Source organism: Loxodonta africana, chromosome 3, assembly GCF_030014295.1.
Source record: "Loxodonta africana isolate mLoxAfr1 chromosome 3, mLoxAfr1.hap2, whole genome shotgun sequence".
NCBI classification, from domain to species: domain Eukaryota; kingdom Metazoa; phylum Chordata; class Mammalia; order Proboscidea; family Elephantidae; genus Loxodonta; species Loxodonta africana.
In genome coordinates, this window is record NC_087344.1 from 8,617,380 (window position 1) to 8,638,487 (window position 21,108).

The following is a 21,108-nucleotide window of genomic DNA, read 5'->3' on the forward strand; positions in this document are numbered from 1 at the left end:
TAGGCAGGTTCATAGGGGATGGGGCCCAGGAACCACCTGGTTTCCAACAGGTACGCACACTGGTCCTTAAGGGAGTCTGAGGCGCAGCCCCATCTCTCCACCGAACACACCCTCAGAACAATGCGGTGGGCTCTACCAGCCACAGAGCATCTACTTACTTTGCTGGCCCTGAACAGGTCTAGTCTGTTTCCAGAGGAGACACCAACCACCCTGGGCAAGGAAATGCTTTCCTGCCATTATGGGCTCAAGGGCGGGTTTGCTAATGGGGGTGCTCCATTTATTCTGGAAGGTTCTAGAACAGCAGCCAAGGCGGCCGAGAGGAGGGGAAAGTGGCTTAGTGGCTGCTACCTCTCTCGGGCCCAAGCTGGCGGGGCTGACTGCCCAGGGAAGGTGGGGCTGGCCAGGGGAGGGCTGCCCCCTCCTGGGGCATCGTAGGGGTGGGCTGGGGCTGGGGTGTGAACTGTGACTCCCAAAATGGGCATGGTCGATGCGTTTATTGCTACAAGAAACAAGAATGGAAGGCTTGTGTGCTTTACTGTCATTTATATTCCTCCTTGTGGAATCCCTGCAAAGGAACAGAAGGCGCTTAAGGCAGAAACCCAGTTTGTTCTGGTTACCACATGTGGGAAGGAAAGCCAGGTCATTACAATCCACTACCAGTGAGCGGAAAAGTCTCCCAGGAAAGGAGAGACAGGTTTTAAAAACATTCTTTCTGTCTGACTTCATCTAAGTCTTGAACTCTAAGACCCAACACTGAGATTATTACGGAGTTTTTTGCTTCTAAAATAAACATGGATCTCTCTCTTCCTTCCCCCCTCCCCTCCCCAAACCCCAGGCGCAGGCCTGGAAAAGCACAGTGCGTCCCTTGTTGTTCTGGAAGGTTCTAAAAGGCCACGTGAGTTTATATTAGTACCTTCTTTGTGAATGAGAAAAAATATTTGGGACCGAATATACTGCAGTATACATGTTCACAGGAAACGTTCTAGTAACAACCACGGCACAAAACTATCCGTATAAACATATTTCCAAAAACAAAAACTATTATCTCATAAGTCGGCGCTTGCAAGACCAGAGGTGTGTCTTTCTGCGCTGCAGCTGTTTTCGGGACAGAACTATTGCACAGAGCTAACCCAGCGCAGCAGCTACATGTTACAATCGGATAAAAACCCACCATGTAGAGTTCCGGGCTGCGTGAGCCCTCGGTATCCGTTTGAACAGTTCCAGGTGGGACTTGACCGGGTCAGGCGGCTTCAGGGTTGCGGAGTTAAAGGCAGGCATTCTGGAAGATTCTGTGGAATGGCACAGGGGCCCTGGGGCTTGTGCAGACAGGGCGGGGTGGTACCTCTGACCGCCAGACGCCCCCGGCCCACTTGGAACCCACGAGAAACAAAGGCATTCCAGACCCAGCCGTTGGCTGAACTTGGGCAAAATTCCAAATTGTTCCTGTTGCTGATAAAACTTCTGGTTTTGATTTCGTAAAGGCAACACTGTGTCTTGGCACGCTGGGCTCTGTTCCTGTGGCTTGTTCTGAGAGCCACGTGGGGCCATGGCTGTGGATCTGTCCAGGGACATGGAGACACTGGCAGCTGCATCTCAAGTCCTTTGGCATCTGTTGTGTATCTCCCACGTGCGTCTGCAGGCCGTGAGCAGCCTGCTCCCTGCCTCAGCCTAGCCCGGGAGGGAGGTCAGGAGCCACAGACGGTCTGTCTAAGGAAGGCCACAGGCGGTGACGGCCCCTGCTCCGTCCCTGAGGGAGAACTCCGTGGAAGCCTGGACCTGCGGCGGTGGACGAGAAGGGGAAGAGGCTGTCGCTTTCCTCCCACGCTCTGCCTGAGGTTTTTCTCTTTTTAATCATGGTGAAAATTGGTATCAGTTAACATGGAGAAGAAAACCTGGAAGACACCAACTCGCTCAGCTCCTGAAGGCTGGATGTCTGGGACTCGGACCAAGAGTTTGCGGTTCCAGCAGGTACATTCGGAGCGTGAAAGAGCACCTGGTGTGGGTACAGGAGGGCTGCTAGGCAGGTCCCACTTCCCTTCTCAGAGACACCACGGACGCAGCCCCATGCATGTAGGGGCTGTACGAATGAGCTTCGCTGAGATGACACCACTTCCTTCTTTGAGAATTTCGAGCCTGTGGCCGCGCTGACCCCGGGCCCTGGGGTCAGTGCACCCTGCGCTGTCTAAGAGGCCCTGTGCGGTCAGCGCTGGGCCGTCCAGCTCCCGGGTGGCCGCCGGGACCTTCTGGAAGCCCGAGGCCCCGGTGCTAGATGCTCTGCAGGGCGTGGTTGGGGTCGCTGCGCTCACGCTTCACCAGGGGCTCACCCAGGCTGCGGGCCTCTGCCTCAGCCTCCTCGCTCACTCGGTCATCACTGATGTCGTCTGCAGGGTCCACGTTGGGGGGCAGCGGAGGGGGAGAGAGAGAAGCACAGTTCAGAGCTGCAGAGCCTCAGGCAGGATGCTGTGGGGGCACTGAGGTGGGCGGCAGAAGGGGCCTGCAGCCCTGGGAGACCTGCCTGGGCCTCTGGGCCAAGTGGCCCTGGCTTGCCTTGCCTACCCTTTCACCCCTGAATACTAGGCTTCCTGCGCGAGGCAGATCTCTGTCCCTGCAGGGCTGTGGCTGCTGGGGTTCCGCCCTCCATGGCAGGGCTGGGGGCTGGTCCTTTGACCACACGGGGCAAGGAAGGGGCTGCTGCCCAGGCCCACCCCCCATGCGGCGGGAGGGTCCTTTCCCAGCGTGGAGGGTGCTGGGAAGTGGGATTAAATGTGTCCCCAAAGCTCTGCACGCGAGCAGGCTGCTGGGGAAGGAGGACAGAGCCTCCTTCTTGCAGAGTCCCCTGCTGATCCAGGTGCTAGCTCCCCAGCACCCTCAACCTGGCCTCAGGGCTGTGCTGGATTCTACTGGCTTCTTGAACCAGCTGCCGTCCAGTCAGCTCTGACTCATGACGACCCCATGCGTGTCACAGTAGAACTGCGCTCCAGCGGGTTTTCAATGGTTGATTTTTGGAATTAGATGGCTAGGCCTTTCTTCCAGTACCCTCCGGGTGGATCCAAACTTCTAGCCTTTCAATTAGCAGCTGAGTGCGTTAACCATCTGCACCACCCAATGACTCCACCTGCTCGTTACAGGGCGGGAGAGCCAGCCCCAACCGTGAGGAATAAGCCCCAATGGAGCTGGGATGCACCCACCTTTGTCGAGCAGCGTCAGCGACAGTGAGGTAAGGTCATTGAACTGAAAGAGAGAAGCCCAAGTTCAGGGACCGCCACTTAGGGCTGGCCGTTTATTTTTCAGGGGGGTTCGAGAACGTCAGCAGAACTGCCCCTTAGGCAATCACAGTGAGCAGGGCTTTTACCATTTGGGAGGTGATTTGCGTTCTGCTACTGAGAAATGGTTTGGACGCTGTTGGGTGTCTGGGGGTCCCCTCTGATTCTCCTTTCCAGGGTTGCCAACTACTCAGGGCAGCCACGGGGACAGGGAGCTGGTGACAAGAACCCCCTGGGTATGGCTGAGTCTGGCTTATAGTGGGAGAGGTGGGGAGAGCCACCTCTGTTACCCAGGGTCTCCCTCTAGGGCCCAGTGCCCATGCCAATGTGCTGGGCACAAGACATCTCCTCACAGGGTCAGGGCCGGTTGTGGGTCCCCAGTCACTGCCCCCCTGGAGTGCCACGGCCACTGAGGAAAGCTGCCATTTATCATGGGCCTAGACGTCCTAAAAGCTGGACAAGATCACCTCATTTCTTCCCCACACGACCCAGCAATTCCGCTCCCGGGTGCACACCCGGAAGAAATGAAAACTGGTTCTCGAACAGATACTTGTACATCCGGGTTCCTAGCGGCACTGTTCGCAATAGCAAAGGGTGGAGACAGCCAAAGTGGTGAACAGACGAATGGATTAACAAAAGGTGACCTATCCATACAAGGGACTGTTATCCAGCTGTAAAGAGGAATGAAGTTGATACATGCTACAACATGGATGGACCTTGAAAACATTATGCTGAGTGAAAAAAGTCAGTCACAGAAGGCCACATATTGTAAGATTCCATGTATATGAAGAGTCCAGAAGAGGCAGGTCCATGGAGAGAGTAGCTTAGTGATTGCCTAGGGCTTGGGGGAGAAGAGAACAGGGAGTGACTACTGACGGGTACGGGGCTTCTCCTTGGAATGATGAAAACGCCCTGGAGCTAGACAGTGCTGCCGGTTGCACTACATTATCAATGCACTTAATACCACTGAGTTGTCCACTGTAAAATGGCTCAAATGGAATATGTTTTATCACACACACAAAACCACGAGGGGGCTGGTGTTTGAGGCCTCGCTTAGAGGCGGGAGATCCTGGCCGAGGTCATAGCAAGTAGGTGGATGAGGAGCCGGGATTGGAAGCTGGGTCTCATGGGCCTCCCCTCTGTTCGTGCTCCAGCGTCCACGTCTCAGAGGCCACCCTCCCCGCACAGGCCTGGCCTTGTCTGCCCCCCCAGGGGCCCGTGGGCCGGGAAGGGCTCACCTCTGCCATCACGGCGATGGGCGTCTCTCCCGTCGCCTCAGCGACACGGTGCTCCACCAGGTAGAACATGTACTCGTCATAGAGCAGGCGGATCAGGTGGAAGGAGCCGAAGCTGGCGGCACTGCGCAGGGTCAGGTCCCGGATCACCATGGAGCTGGAGGCACATGGGGCCTGAGATGGGGCCACGGGCAACCTGACCCAGCTACCCTCGGGCTCCGTGCTCCTCGGGTGCTCCTTAGACCCTCCTGGCTTACGAGGGGCCTCCCCATCGCCAACGTCACAGCTGTGACCTCAGGTGGGACTGATGGGTGGGGATGGGCCTCTCCGCCAGAGGGAACACGGGCGACAGGAGCACTTGCCCTTACAAGAGGCCACTTGAAAACCTCAGTGTGCGTGTCTCCAGTACAGCCTTAAGAGCTGCGTTCTTGGATAAATACTCCAGGTCAGAGCAGAGACTAGAAGCTGGCTCCCCCCAGTCAGTAAGGCCCCAGTTCCTTAGCCCTCCTCCTTTCACTCCTCAGAGTCTGTGGTTTGAACACAAGACAGACTTTCAGGATGTTTAAGTCTCTCTCATCTACAGCAGGGATTGGCAAACTACAATCCAGGGGCCAAATTCAGTCCTGTGCCTGTTTTTGTACAGCCTGAAAGCTTGCAGTTTGTACATTTTTAACAAACTTTGTTAAAAAAAAAAAAAAAAAAGACTATTTCGTGAGATGCGCACATGATATGAGATTCATTTTCTGTGTCCATAAATAAAATTTTATTGGCACACGGGCACGAACATTCATTGACAGATCATCTCCAGCTACTTTCCTGATTCAGCCACAGAGATGAGTAGTGGCAACTGACCACACTGCCTGCAAAGCCAAAGATATTTATTATCCAGCTCTTTACGGAAAAATTCTACCAACTCTCGATCCAAAGGAATTACATAACACGGCACTTGATCAAAACCTCTGGCCCACAAACACCTGTGCCACATAGCCCCAAACTCCGCATGTCCTATCTCAAAACTTACATTATCCTGGTTATCTACGTCTAATCAATCTTGAAGCAATAAAAAGAGCAGAAAGAGACACGGAAAGATGAGAGACACAATATAAGCACTGCCCAAACAGCTTATGTTTCAGCAATTGGGTGCAGATGAGTCAGGAAGGACGGCAGATAACAAACCAGTTTATTGAATTATTTGAAATGTCCCAGGGCCAGGCTGTGCATGGACTCTGGAATCTAGTGCTGCCATAACATAAATACCACAAGTGGGTGGCTTTTAAAAACAGAAATTGCTCATTCTCACAGTTCTGGAAGCTACAAGTCCAAATCAGGGCATCATCTCTAGGGGGAGATCCCTCTTTGTTGGTAACCCCAGGCATTCCTTGGCTTGTAGACAGCTCCTCACAAGGTTTCCTCCACCAGTATATGTCTGTGTCTCATCTGCTCTTTCTGCACACCACCACTCACTCTCAGTTCCAAAATGCTCAGTCAGGGCCCTCTAGAGAAACAGAACCAGGATTTACCTATCCGTCTGTCCATTCGTCTATCTGTTTTAAAGAACTGGCTCACAAGATTGTGGGTGCTGGCAAGCCTAGAATCTGTAGTTCAGGCAATAGGCTGGAGATTCTATAGGTAAGACGATGACAAGAGTGAAGAGTTGAGGAGTCCTGGTGGATGTCTGTTTGTAGTCTGGATAATAACACGACCTTGGGAAAACTCCCTTTTTGTTCCTCAGGCCTTCAACTGATGGGGTGAGGCCCACCCACGTTATGGAAGGTCATCTGCTTTACTTAAGGCCAACTGATTTAATCACACTTAACTACTACTTCATAACAGCATCTAGACTAGCATTTGGCCAAACAACCGGGAGCCAGAGCCTAGCCAAGCTGACACAGAAAACTGACCATCGCAATCAGTAATGTTAGAGTAGAAACCACCCTCCTCCAGTATGACCTCCTGTTAACTGAACTAGTAACATCTTCAAAGACCCTGTTTCCAAACAAGGTCACATTTACAGGTCCCGGTGGTTAGGACTTCAACAGCTCTTTTGAGGGACACAAGGCAACCTGTAACATGCACTAGAAAGCTTGAGGAACTCAGACAGGTGTCCGTTTGCAGAGGGGCTGAGCTTCCGAAAATGTGTGAGGCAGGAACCTGGCGTTTCTCCGCAGGATTTCCACTCCTAGTATCTACAGGCCTTTTCTCCAGACCAGACAGGATCTCCAAGCTCTGCCCACCAGCAGGGGTGGGCACGGCCCGGCCGCCAGCATTCCGGGTGCTGAGCAGGCGGGACCATCTCTCCAGTCAGTCCATGGAGGTCTCTGCAGTGCCCCGTTTTAACCCCATGACTTCTGACATCCAGGATGTATATGTAACATACGTGGTGACTATATACGTAACAAAGTATGTGACATTTCAACAGTCTTCACATGGACAAGTCAGTGACATGAATTATGTTCATCATGTGGGTCAGCCATCCATTATCTGTCCCCGGATTCCTCCATCACCCTGAATAGAAGCTCAGTGTCCCCTAAGCAATGAGTCCCCCCTTTCCCTCTCCCTCCTGTCCTGGTAACCACAAACAAACTGATCTCTGTACACTTGCCTATTCTAGATATTTCAAAGGCAATCCTGGGTGATGCCAATGGTTAAGCACTTGACTATCAGCTGAAAGGCTGGTGGTTCGAACCCAGCCAGAGGCCCCCAGAAGACAGGCCTGGCGATTTGTTTCTGAAAGGTCACAGCCTTGAAAACCCTATGGGGCAGTTCTACTCTGCACACAGGGGTCACCAGGAGGGAGCTCAAACAGTATCTGTCCTTTTGCGTCTGACTTCTTTGGCTTGACATAATGTTTTCGAGGTTCATCCATGTTGTGGCATGTGTCAGGCCTTCATTTCTCTCTGAGGCTGAGTGACATTCTACTGTATGCGTTCTGGTTTCCTTTCTGTGGAGAACTGTCGCCCTTCCTGCTGGGCTGGGAAGAGCTCTCCGGGGTAGAATTCTGGCCTTCCATGCAGGGGCCCTCCGTTTGATTCCCGGCCAAGGTACCTCAAGCACAACCACCACTGCCTGCCATCGGGGTAGGATCCTGAATGGGTTTCAGCAGAGTGCCTAGACCAAGATGGACTTCCAAAAAACCAGCCAGTGAAGACCTTATGAATCACAATGGTCAAATCCACAACGCATCGTGGGGATGGCACAGGACTGGGCAGCGTTTTGTTCTGTTATGCCTGGGTTCGCCACGAGTCGGGGCCACTCGATGGCGGCTAACAACATAACAACACCAGCCAGTGCCCCAGCCCACCTGGGCCCCGTTTTCTCCAAGCTCAGAGAGCCCCCAGCCGCTGCCCTCCTGGGAAGTCTCTCTGGGAGATGCAAGGGGGCCTTACCTATAGAAGGACCACTTCAGCAGAAACTGCCTCGCGGCCTTGGGAAAGCTGGGGCTGCCGGCGTGCTGCTTCAGGACCTGGGTGACCACGTTGTCCAGCCAGCTGGCCCACTGGTCCAGGGAGCTCTGCTGCTGCAAGGTCAGCTTGAAGTCCTGCTCCAGCCGCTGCACCACGCTCTCCTCGCACTGGCATACCCACGACGCTTGCTCCTATGGCACAGGGTGGCAGGTCAGGACGGGGCTAGGGACCCGCACGGGGCAGCCCTCACTCACCCCCACCGAGGCTGCCTCCCGAGCACCAGTGCCCAGCGCACACCACGCTGAGCTCACACGCGCTCTCACACTTGGTCCTGGACACCCATGAGCTGAGTGCTGTTACGACCTGATTCACCGGGGCAGACACAGAGGTCCAGACCCGGCACCTGCCCGGCTCCTGAGGACATAAGGGTCCAGGCCTTGCTGAGCCAACATTCTTATCATACCATGTCCTGTTTTTTTTTTTAAGTGGTCACCTTTGTGAATATGTGTGTGTGTTTTATTTCTATCACGGGGGCAGTGGTGGTTCAGGGGTGGGATTCTTGCTGTCCGTGCAGGAGGCCCGGGTTTGATTCCCGCCCAAGGCACCTCAGGCACAGCCACCACCCATCTGCCAGTGGAGACCTGTGTTCCTAGGATGCTGAACAGGTTGCAGTGGAACTTTCAGACTAAGACTGACTAGGAAGAAAGGCCTGGCAATCAACTTCTGAAAATCAGCCAATGAAAACCCTATGGATCACAATGGTCCAATCCACAACCGACCGTGGCAATGGCGCAGAACCAGGCAGCATTGTGCGTGGGGTCGCCATGAGTCAGAGCCAACTCAACCACAGCTAATAACAACAACAACAACATATATATATTTATATATACGTCTTTTTAAAAAGTGGTCATTCTCCTAAGTACGCGTGCATGTGTACACATACATGACCTTGAACCTGCATTCGTTCAACAGGCACGTGGGCCTTGCCCCGTGCTAGGTGCCGCGGGTGTGGGCAGCTCTCTAGAGGGTGGGAGCCTCAGACCCCTGGAGCGCAGGCTGTGGGCACAAGCGGCTGTGTCTGCTCTGCAGCTCGGGGCCCCGTGCCTTGTCCTACCCTCGGCCGGCCGCGGGGACCTGTGTCTGAGGAGGTCACCTGCACGTTGGCGAAGTCCACGCGGTTGAGGTCGGTAAGCATCTGGTTTATCTGGGATGTGTTCTGCAGCACCGCCCGGGCCGCCTGTGCCAGGTGGTTGAGCGACGTGTATCTCCGCAGAGTCTGGGCAAAGGCACCGACCACGCCGACCTGCGGCGGAGGACTTGGGGGGTCAGCGGGAGGCCCGCAGCCCGTGGGCAGGGCCTGCTCTCCCCTCTCCTTGGGAGCTGCGCCGTGGGCTCAGAGAGATTGCAGGCAGGAGAGAGCAGGAAAGAGCAATCCCACCTTTCCCACATTCTTAAGGACCGAAGCTTAAGGAGGCGTGAATGATATAGAGCGACCAATGCAAAAGGTGGCTCCTGCGAAAGACACCCCGGCCCCAGGGACCAGAGTTCAGGACAGAGTGGTTACGTCCTGCTGCTAGCCTTTCTTAGGTGGCCATGAAAATCCAGAGTCCTGGGCTGTGCCCGGAACCTACAAGATCAGACTTTTTGGGGTGTGGCCTGGGAATCTGTAGTTTTAAAAACTACCTAAGTGATTCTTAGGAGCCCTGGTGGTGCAGTCGTTAAAGTGCTTGGCTGCTAACCAAAGGCTGGTGGTTTGAACCCACCAGCTGCTCTGCAGGAGAAAGACGTGGAAGTCTTTCCATAAAGATTGGAAACCCTATGGGGCAGTTCTGTTCTGTCCTACAGGGTCGTTACGTGTTGGAATAGATTTGTTAGCAATGGGTTTTTTGGGTTTAGGTGATTCTTATGCATACGGATGTATGAGAATTGCTGGCCTAACAGATCAATTCCAAATAATAGTGGGTAGATCAGGCACTCGGAGTCCCTGGGTGGTGTGAACGGTTAACAAGCTCAGCAGCTAAACAACAGGTTGGAGGTTCAAGTCCACCCAAAGCTGCCTTGGAAGAAAAGCCTGGCAAACTACTTCCAAACATCAGCCACCAAACACCCTATGGCAACAGCCCTACCCTGGCACACATGGGGTCGCCATGAGTCGGGGCTGACTTGACAGCAGCTGGTTTTAGACAATGCTGACACCCACGGAAGTCTGAGAACCACCAGCCTGACAGATCAATTCCCAATTGCAGGCGGGGAGACCAGGCGCGCCAGATCTGGCCCTCGACTGCACACGGCAGCTTTTCCAGAAATGCTGATGAGAATGACAGATGGTCGTTCTCTTTTCCACGTGGAGGCCAAATCTCCACATTTCGAATACTCTGTTGTCACCAAGACTGTAGTGATATTAACAGCTAAGAGATTAAATGTCTCTCTCTATGATGAGCGTGGACGTGAACATTCAGTCTTGTCTGCCTCCACCCAGACGTATCAAACCTGTCACCTCTCCCTGTGAGCACCTAACCCATGTCAGCAGCATCCCGGGGCTTCCCGGAAGGAGCAATGACCCACAGGACATGTGAGAAGAGGCCCGCCTCTCTGGGCAGAGTGTTCCTCATGTCCGCTGCCTCGTCTGAGCTGCTCCCTGCTCCCTCCCAGTGAACCCAGCAGAGCCTGAGTAGTAAGTGGCGTGGGCCCAGCTCCCAGGCAACAGCTCCCCAGCTCTCTGTGACCAGCCGTGGTCTGGGAGCTCAGATGCCACCCCCGGCCAGTTACCTTGGTCTGGATGACCTGCTGGGGAAAGTCGCTCATGGCATTTGTCAACCAGCCTTCTAAGCTCTTGGCAAAATTACGGATGGCCTGTGTCAAGGTGCCTGGAAGATGCAAACCATGAGATCAACAGTGGGCAAGGCAGTGCCCTGCCCACCCAAATCAGGATGAAGCGTAACAGAGGCAAATGCAGTGAAAGTTCCCACCCGTGAGGAATATGCAACACAGAGGGAAAAAGAAGGGCTGCTTAGGCCCAGGGATGACTGAGAATTTAGGACACGGAGGAAACCTGGTGTTGAGTAAGAATTAGGGGTTTTTCAGTGCCACCTATCTCTATCGATCCATCTGTCTGTTCATCCAATCATCCATGTATCCAACCACCCACCCACCCAGCCATCTACCCATCCGTCTGTCCATCCATCCATCCACGCATCCATCCATTCATGCATCCATGCATCCATCCACCCACCCACCCATCTATCTAAGGTGGTGGTTCCCAACTGGCATGGTTCTCCCCCCCAGGAGGCACTTGGAGATGTCTGAGGACATTTGTGGGTATCACGACTGGGTAGGGGTGCTGCTGACATCGAGTGCGTGGAGGCCAGGGATGCTGCACAACACCCTACAGTGCACAGGACGGCCCCATCCCAGAGAGCGATCCAGGCCCCATGTCAGCAGTACCAACGTGGAGAATCCCTGATGCACACACACATATATATATTCTACCAACTTCTAAGTTTATCTGGAGAAGGTTTATCATAAGAAACAAATAATCAGACTGTTAAAAAAGAGGGGAAAAAATCATAGAAATGTGAAAGGAAACATACCCCAAACTGAAACCTTAATACAGAGACTAACTGAGCAGTATTTTAGAAGGAGCCGTTGCTAGCAACCAGGCCAAAGGAGAAATGCCATAGTTTGCTATTTCCCATTTCCTGGCAAAAAGAAGTATGCCAGCTCATTAAGAAGGACAGAAATTTGCCTAGTACTAAAAAGCACACATTTTTAGAGATCACTTGCTAGGAGCCGTGTTGGCACAGTGGTTAAGAGCTCGGCTGCTAACCAAAAGGTCAGCAGTTTGAATCCACCAGCCGGTTCCTTGGAAACTCTGTGGGGCAGTTCTACTCTGTTCTGTAGGGTCACTATGAGTCAGAATCGACTTGACGGCAGTGAGTTTGGTTTTGGCTTTTTACTGCTGGGTATTACCACTCGTGCCGCATGCAGTAATTTATTAATTGGTTAAGGGGCAGCTGTGCCTGAGCACCCCCGTCTTCCATTTGGGACGACACTGTGCCGGAGAGTCACTGTGATCCTGTGGGGAGACAGTGAGTTAGGAGCCTGCCAGCCGGGCACTGCGAGTGCCCCCTGGTGGCGGGTGCTCTCGGCATAGGGAGGAGCCACCAGCTCGTAACTCTTCTAACTCCAGCCCTTTGCTGGGGCCCAAAACCAAACCCAGTGCCGTCGAATCGATTCTCGAGTCGATACTCAACAGCGGCCAGTAATAAGGAAAAGCGCAGAGGCACGAGCAAACCTATTCCAGGGCCTGACAGAATGGCTGCTGTCCCGTGTGGATCCTCTACACGCCGACTCTGAAAAATCGGTGCGGATAAAGTAGCTGTGGAATCCCTGGGGGTGCACAAAAGGTTAACTCGCTTGGCTGCTAACCGAAAGGTTGGCGGTTCAAGCCCCTCCGGAGGTACCTCCAAAGAAAGGCCTGGTGAGCTACTTTCCAGAACTCGGCCACTGAACCCCTGCGGAGCGCAGTTCTGCTCTGCCACGCGTGGGGCCATCGTGAGTCGGAATCAGCTCGACGGCAACTTGCCATGAGGTAGCTGTAGACACGCAGGTTTACAAGCGGAGAGGAGGGGTGGGGGGACCCCGGGACGCGCGCGGGCGGCGCTCTTACTGGGCACGGGCCGCAGCACGTCGGGGATGAGCGTCTCCACCAGCGCCTGGTACAGGATGTGGTCGCAGCTCCGCATCCACCTCAGGATGGGGTCCTGTTTGCACAGGGAAATCAGCTTGTCCTTCGGGATGATGGCACCTTCTGGCTCTTCTTCACTGGAGGGAAACCAGGAGGACGATGTCAGCGGAGCCCTGGGCGGCCGCCCTTCGCACCGTGGCGGGTGTCGCGCCCTGTCCCCGCGTCCCGGCTCCGGCCGTCCCGCTGCTCGGAGGCTGCAGTCTGGGGGCCTGTGTCCCTCCCGCAGGGCCGCCCCTGCCCGGCCTGTGGCCGCCGCGATGCATTCACGGCGCTACAAGCTGCATCACCAAGCAGGTCGCCTCTGTCTGGGAGTGCACCAGGGTCACCGCTAAACCCCTCCATGCGAAAACAAAGTCTGATTTGAAAAGGGCTGAAGGGGCAATATGAGTGAATTGTAATTATACGATTACATTTAAGTACAGGCTCCCACCTCTGCCTTCACGACAGCCACACGTAGGTCGTTAATGTGCAAAATAGTCGGAGAGCGGATTTTTTAGTGTTGTTGTAAATGGGAAATGCCAATACCGCGGCAGTCAGTAAGTGGGGGAAGGCGTGTATCACTGTCCTGAACGATAGTTAATCCTCCCTCATACGGACATACAAGGAGCCCGAGTGGCGCAACAGTGAAGTGCTCAGCTGCTAACAGAAAGGTCACAGCTTGAACCCACCCAGCGGCTTCACAGGAGAAAGACCTGGCAACCTGCTCCTGTAAAGATCAGGGCCGAGAAAACCCTATGGGGCAGTGCTGCTCTGTCCTACGGGGTCACTAGGAGTTGAAAATCTACTTGATGGTACCTAACGACAAAACAACGTGGGCATATACAGTTTTATGCTTCTTGTAATTTACATATCTGTAACTTTATATTATAATTTATAACTGCGTACTAACATATAGTTTTTACAGGCATACCTTGTTTTATTGTACCTCGCAGATACTGCATTTTCGACAAATTGAAGGTTTGTGGCAACCCTGCATCGAGCGAGTCTATCAGTGCTATTTTCCCAACAGCGTGTGCTCACTTCTTGTCTCTGTGTCACATTTTGGTAGTTCTCACGATATTTCAACCTTTTCATTATTATTGTATCTGTTATGGTGATCCGCGATCAGTGATCTTTGATGTTACTGTTGTAATTGTTTTGGGGGGCCACGAACCACGCCCACATACACTTAATGGATAAATGCTATGTGTGTTCTGACCGCTCCACCCACCACCATTCCCCAGCCTTTCTTCCTGTCCCTGAGCCTCTCTATTCCCTGAGACACAACAATGTTTAAATTCGGCCAGTTAGTAACCCTACAATGGCCTCTAAGCGTCCAAGTGAAAGGAAGAGTTGTATGTCTCTCACTTTCAATCAAAAGCTAGAAATGATTAAGCTTAGTAAGGAAGGCATGTCGAAAGCCAAGACAGGCCAAAAGCTAGGCCTCTTGTGCCAAAGAGTTAGCCAAGCTGTGAATGCAAAGGGAAAGTTCCTGCAAGAAATTAAGTGCTACTCCAGAGAACACGTGAATGATAAGAAAACGAAGCAGCCTTATTGCTCGTATGGAGAGTTTTAGTGGTCTGGATAAAAGATCTAACCAGCCACAACATTCCCTTAAGCCAAAGCCTGGTCCAGACCAAGGCCCTAATTCTCTTCAAGTCTACAAGGGCTCAGAGAGGTGAGAAGCTGCAGAAGAACAGCGTGAAGCTAGCAGAAGTTGGTTCATGAGGCTTGAGGAAAGAAACAGTCTCTGTAACATAAAAGTGCAAGGTGGAGCAGCAAGGGCTGATGTAGAAGCTGCAGCAAGTTATCCAGAAGGTCTAGCTAAGATCATTGATGAAGCAGCTACACTAAATAACATACTTTCGGTGCATGTAAAACAGCCTTATATTGGAAAAAGATGCCATCTAGGATTTTCTTAAGCTAGAGAGAAGTCAACACCTGGTTTCAAAGCTTCAAAGGACAGTTAGGGGCTCTTTTGTTAGGAGCTAACGCAGCTGGAGACTTTAAGTTGAAGCCAGTGCTCATTTACCATTCTGAAAATCCTAGGGCCCTTAGGAATTACGCTAACTCTCCTCTGCCTGTGCTCTATAAATAGAACAACAAAGCCTGGATGAGGACACATCTGTTTACAACATGGTTTACTGACTATTTTAAGCCCACTGTTGAGACCTAGTGCTCAGAAAAAGATTCCTTTCAAAATATTACTGCTCCTTGACAATGCACCTGGTCACCCAAGAGCTCTGATGGAGAGGTACAAGGAGATTAATGTTGTTTTCATGCCTGCTAACACGACATCCAGTCTGCAGCCCATGGGTCAAGGAGTAATTCCGACTTTCAAGTCTTATTATTTAAGAAATAATAATAAGGTTATAGCTGCCATAAATATTGATTCCTCCGATAAAACCAAACCAAACCCATTGCTGTCAAGTTTATTACGACTCATAGTGACCCTAGAGGACAGGGTAGAACTGCTCCATAGGGCTAATTCCACTGACAGATCTGAGCAAAGTAAATTGAAAACCTTCAGGAAAGGATTCACTACTCTAAATGCCATTTAAGAACATTCATGATTCATGGGAGATGGTCAAAATGTTAACATTAACTGGAGTTTGGAAGAAGCTGATTCCAACCCTCATGGATGACTGTGAGAGTTCAAGACTTCAGTGGAGGAAGTCACTGCAGATGTGGTGGAAACAGCAAGAGAACTGGAATTAGCAGGGGAGCCTGAAGACGTGACTGACTGGCTGCATCTCGTGGTAAAGCTTTAACGGACGAGGAGCTGCTTCTCCTGGAGGAGCAAAGAAAGTGGCCTCCTAAGATGGAATCTCCTCCTGGTAAAGATGCTGTGAACACTGTTCCGACGACAACAAACGATTTAGAGTATGACATAAACTGCGTTGGCAAAGCAGCAGCAGGGGTTAAGAGGATTGACTCCAATTCTGAAAAAGGTTCTACCCTGGGTAAAATGCTATCAAACAGCCTCACGTGCTACAGAGAAATCTTTTGTGAAAGGAAGAGTCAGTCAGTGCCGCAAACTGCACTGGTGTCTTATTTTAAGAAATTGCCACAGCCACCCCAGTCTTCAGCAGCCACCCCAGTCTTCAGCAGCCACCCCAGTCTCCAGCAGCCACCACCCTGATCAGTCAGCAGCCATCAGCGTCAAGGCAGGGCCCTCCACCAGCAACGGATTATGAAGGCTCAGATGATGGTTAGCATTTTTTTAGCAATCAAGTACTTTTTAATCAAGGTATGTACATTGTCTTTGGAGACATAATGTTATTGCACACTTAACAGACCACAACATAGTGTAAACAGAACTTTTATATGCATTGGGAAACAAAAAAAAATTTGCGTGACTCGCTTTATCGCAGTGGCCTAGAACCGAACCTGCAATATCTCTAAGGTGTGCCTTATATTACGTATACCCCCCCCACACAAAAAACCACCAAAAATCCAAACCTGTTGCTGTCAAGTTAATTCCGACTCATAGCGACCCTATAGGATAGAGCAGACCTGACCTGTAGAGTTTCCAAGGCTGTAATCGGACCGCCACGTATTCTTCTGTGGAGCAGCTGGTGGGTTTGAACCACTGACCGACTTTTAGGTTGGCAGCCAAGCGCTTTAATCACTGCACCACCAGGGTTCCTCATATTACACATAAACATAGCATACTAACATATAATATTACATACATATTAATTATAAAAAGTATGAAACAATGCATCACATAAAGGGGATGAGAGCACAAGTTTTTACAAAGTTAACACACTGGTTTGTGGGTTACCAGCAGGCGTCAGCAGGTGACAGCCTGGAGGCCCGAATCCGGGGGACCTGTGAAACAAGGCGGTGGCAGGCTGGCCAGGGTGGAGCCACGGGAGGCAGGTTACCTGGTAGCTATGGAGGTGGGGCCGTCGCTGGCGGTGGCTTTGGAGCTCCAGAAAGCAAGCCAGAGCTTCTCCACATAGTGGAACTGGAGGTTCATCACGACATCTAACGTGGCCTGGGGGAGACACGATGGGTCAGCAGCATCCTTGCGTGCCCCATGCGGCTCACCTGGTCTGTCCTCAGGACGTGCCGCAGTGCCACGCAGGCCCGGCGGGTGCTTGGAAACCCACGGAAAGCAGCTCAGGGACTAGAATGAGGGGAAGGAGCCCAGCTCAGAGAGGGCGTTGTGACTGCTTCCTTGCCAGAGGGAGGAGGCCTGAGGGGCGGCCACGCCTCTCCTTTCCCATCTCCTGGAGCACCTGCAGCTTGGGGCTGGGGGCACTGAGTGAAGATAGTCCAGGCGGCCACGGAAAGCGTCCCCCCCACCCCAGGAAAGCATGAGGCCCTACACACAAGGGCCCTGGATGGGCAGCGGTCACCTCGCAGTGCCGCCTGTAGGCCAGCTGCAGGGCCTTGACGTCGCGCAGTGTGAGGTCCCCCTGCAGTAGCACACCGCCCAGGTCTGGGGCCGGGAACTCCGGGAAGACGTGGGAGACATCTAGGCAGAGAGAACGAAGTGTCAGGCCGGAGCCCTGAGCACGACGGCCCATTAGCAGAGCGCGCCGCCAGTCCACAGAGCACGCCGCCAGGCCGCATGCAGAAGCTGGGCTGGGACGCCCATCCGCTGGGGATGCTGGTGGCTGGCGGGCAGCCCCGGGGAAGTCCTGGCTCCCTACACGAGTCACTCGACTTTATAACCTTGGGTATGAACAGGGGCCAAGCTGGCCACCTCCCAGGGATGTTAAACATGCTGACACAGATAAAGATGAGCCCAGGGCTTGGCACAGTGTGCACTCCGAGGCCACGAGGCTTATGGTCACCAGCAGTGGGAACTGCTCTGGCTGCTGGTCAAGGGCCCTGGTGCCCTGGTGACTTCCCGGGAGATGCAATGACACCGCCTTGACCTCTCGGAAGGCCTGGTACGTGCACTCTGCCCAGCACTAAAACCACAGAGGCTGCTGAGTTTCTCAGCATTCGTCTGAGCCCTGACACAGAGTGCCTTCACTGGGGGCCCTGTGGCGCAGACCCTGTGGGAGAGATGGGGCTGCTGCCGCCGCTCAGCCAGCTGCGTGGCCCCCAGGGACAGGACGAGGCTGCCTCGTGTCAGGCCAACTGGGACAGGAGACTCATGTTTAGGGAGTCCTGTGCACCCTTAGGGAGTCCCTAGGTGGTGTAATGGTCGGTGCACTCGGCTCCTAACCAAAAGGCTGGACATTTGAGTCCACTCAGAGACGCTTCGGAAGAAAGGCCTGGTGACCTACTTCCGGAAAGTCAGCCATCGAAAACCTTACGGAGTCCAGTTCTACTCCGACACGCAGGGGGTTGCCACGAGCCAGGGTCAACTCGATGGCACCTGCTCTAGTGGAGCACCCTTCAATGCCCCAGGGAGGCCAGGAGGAAAGCCCAGGCATCGAGGCCCATTTCTCCTGCTGCCTCGGGGCTGGCTGACAGGTTTTTAAACACAATGTCTGGTAGGCTTTCTGGGGGCAATTTCGTTTTACTTCTTTTTCTGACAGTCATTTTATACATTCATTTTTGGGGCATATGCTGATTATTCTTAGAATCTCAGGGATTAACAGAAAGCAGGTTTTCTAGAACTTTCTTCTAACTTAAAAGTTCTCTGTTATGGATGGAATTGTGTCCGCCCGCAAAATATGTGTTGTAAATCCTAAACTCTATACCTGTGGAGGAGAGCCCTGGTGGTGCGGTGGTTAAGAGTTTGGGTCCTAACTGAAAGGCTGGCAGTTCGAATCCACCAGCCACTCCTTAGAAACCCTATGGGGCAGTTCTGATCTGTCCTAGTGGGTCGTTATGAGTTGGAACTGACTTGACCACAACGGGTTAGGTTTTGGATTTTATACCTGAGGACATAATCCCATCTGGGAATAGGGCTTTGTTCTGTTAATGAGGCCGTATCAGTGTAGGTGTGCCTTAAGCCACTCACTTTTGAGACGTGCGCGAGGGGCGGATTAGACACAGAGAAGGAAGCACGAACAGAGGGAAGCCTGATGCCACATGACGATCACCAAGGAGCCGAGGAACAGAAGCTGAAAAGCGAGAAGGACCTTCCCCCACAGCCAACACAGAGAGAAAGCTTTCCCAAAGAGGCGGCCCCCTAAATGCAGACGGTTAGCCTCCTGTTGTTGTTGTTGTGTGCCGTCAAGTCAGTTCTGACTCACAGGGACCCCATGTGACAGAGCAGAACTGTCCCATAGGGTTTCCTAGGCTGTAATCTTTACAGAAAGATTGCCAGGTCTTTATTCCGAGGAGCCGCTGGGTGGGTTCCAACCCCCGACCTTTCAGTTACCAGCCAAGTGCTCCTTCCTAGCCTCCTAAACTGTGAGGAAATAAATGTGTTTGAGAAAGCCACCCTCTTGTTGTATTTCTGTTACAGCAGCACTAGGGAACTAAGAGTCTTATACGAAAAAGATTGTTGAAGTCACATCCCTTCAGATGCTGCTGATGCTGAGACCCAGGAGCCTCTAGAAAAGCCGACTGGACGGCGAGGTTGTAGAGCAGGCCCCGCCCCCTGGGACCTACCGGGGACACTGGACGTCGAGGTTGTAGAGCAGGCCCCGCCCCCTGGGACCTACCGGGGACACTGGGGCGCAGGCTCTCACCTATGTACTGCTGGTGGTGCTGGCTCTGGGCGGCCATGGCCTGTTCCGGTGTGCTGTGCAGACTGCTGTTGGAGCTGCTGTCCCCGAGGCTGTCTGTCTTCTGGGTCGGCCGGTACCTGGTCAGATGTCACTGTGAGCTCCAGCAGCATGGCCTGGGATGGGCCCCAGGATTGCAGCCTGAGCAGGATTCCCTTTGGGTTTCTTTTTGTGCGTGTGGTAAAAATATACGCGGGAAGTGCCTGACTTAGGACAGGGTCCCATTCCAATGACTCTGTCGTATGTTGGTTGTGACGTAAGTTGAATAATTTTTTTTTTTGTAGTTCTCATTATTATTGCCTTTTATTATCAGTATCTTTATAAATTCGACTTTTATTTGTCTTTGGGGGTTGGCATACGAATGATCACATCGGCAAAGTATGGGCTGCAACGTTGTATGTAGTACATATTACCAACGATTCTACGTATATATATTTATAAACAGAGGGGCAGCCGTAAGTGTGGTTCGTCCTAATTCGAACATGTCGTAAATGGGGGGGTTACTGGTATAACAAACCTCTGCTGTTTTAGCCATTTTTCAGTGTACGACTTAGTAACACTATGTTCCCCACGCTGTGCGATCGTCACCACGATCTACCTCCATGTTAGTCATCGCCCCAAACAGAAACTCTGTACCCCCTTAACCAATAACTCCCCACATCCCCATCTCCCCCTCCCCAGCAGCCACTAACCTGTTTTCTGTCTCTATACATTTGCCTAGCCCAGACATTTCACAGAAGTGGGATCCCACTATTTGTCCTCTTGTGCCTGGCTTCTTTCACTCAGCGTGGTGTTTTCGAGGCTCGTATTTGCCTAGCCCAGACATTTCACAGAAGTGGGATCACACTATTTGTCCTCTTGTGTCTGGCTTCTTTCATGCGGCATGGTGTTTTCAAGGCTCAGACATGTTGTAGCGTGTATCATTTCTCTTTGTGGCTGAGTAATATTCAGTAAAAAAGTGGAAGACCCTCAGCGAGATGGATTGACACAGTGGCTACGACACTGGGCTCAGGCATAGCGATGGTTGTGGGGATGGCACGGGACCGGGCAGTGTTCTCTTCTGTTGGACATGGGGTTGCTGTGAGTCAGAAACGACGCCACGGCACTTGACAACAACAACAACAACACCATCCCATTGTGTGTATACATCACGTTTTGTTTATCCATTCATCTTTTGGCAACTGTGAATAGTGCTCCTATAAGCACTGGGGATTAAAAAAAAAAAATTGTTTTTTCTTAGAAGACCAGCGAACTTCTTCATGTAGAATCACAAACATCTCTCCGTTGTGTGGTCTCCAAGGGAACCCTGAGAAGTCCATCTTGCCCTAAGCCACAAAGCCGACAGAGCCTGGGGGAAACCTCAACCCAGGAGGGACCTCCAGAGTGGGGAGGTGGCAGGGGGCTGCATGGGGGGCAAGGCAGGGCGAGCCAGAGCCAGAAGCCGTTGGCTCCCCTCATATGGAAGGCGGAGCCAGGGGTACTGAGGGTGGGAGGAAAGCCACATCAGAGGGCTCGGGGGTGAAGCCAGGAGCATCCAAGCAAGACCACCTCAGGCATGGATTTTCAAATGTGAGCGACAGAAACCTGTCCCGACAACTGTGCTGTTGTTGGCTGCTGTGGGGTCGGTCCTGACTCACGGTGACCCGATGCACAACAAACAAGATGCGGCCCGGTCCTGCGCCATCTCCGTGATCGGTTGTGGATCAGACTGTTCTGCTCCATAGGGCTCTCACTGGCTGATTTTTGGAAGTAGATCACCAGGCCTTTCTTCCTAGTCTGTTTTAGCTGGGAACCTCCGCTCAAACCTGTTCAGCATCCCAGCAACAGGAAAGCCTC

The 21,108-nt window shown here is 52.6% G+C and overlaps 1 protein-coding gene across 9 annotated transcripts in view; it reads right to left on the minus strand.

The window, feature by feature from the left end:
• Positions 1-1,022: 1,022 nt before the first annotated feature.
• RFX2 (regulatory factor X2) overlaps positions 1,023-21,108 on the minus strand; it is a 110,544-nt gene continuing 90,458 nt past the window's right edge. For 6 of the 9 annotated variants that reach the window (XM_064280383.1, XM_064280380.1, XM_064280376.1 and 3 more), the window contains 10 exons: positions 19,237-19,352; positions 16,996-17,114; positions 16,519-16,631; positions 12,572-12,726; positions 10,672-10,769; positions 9,056-9,205; positions 7,885-8,093; positions 4,502-4,655; positions 3,189-3,231; positions 1,023-2,381 (listed from right to left, as the gene is read on the minus strand). In XM_064280383.1, the coding sequence (XP_064136453.1) occupies positions 2,266-2,381; positions 3,189-3,231; positions 4,502-4,655; positions 7,885-8,093; positions 9,056-9,205; positions 10,672-10,769; positions 12,572-12,726; positions 16,519-16,631; positions 16,996-17,114; positions 19,237-19,352 (1,273 nt within the window). In that variant the 3' untranslated portion in view covers positions 1,023-2,265. The other 3 variants (XM_064280377.1, XM_064280381.1, XM_064280379.1) reach the window with 3 other exon arrangements.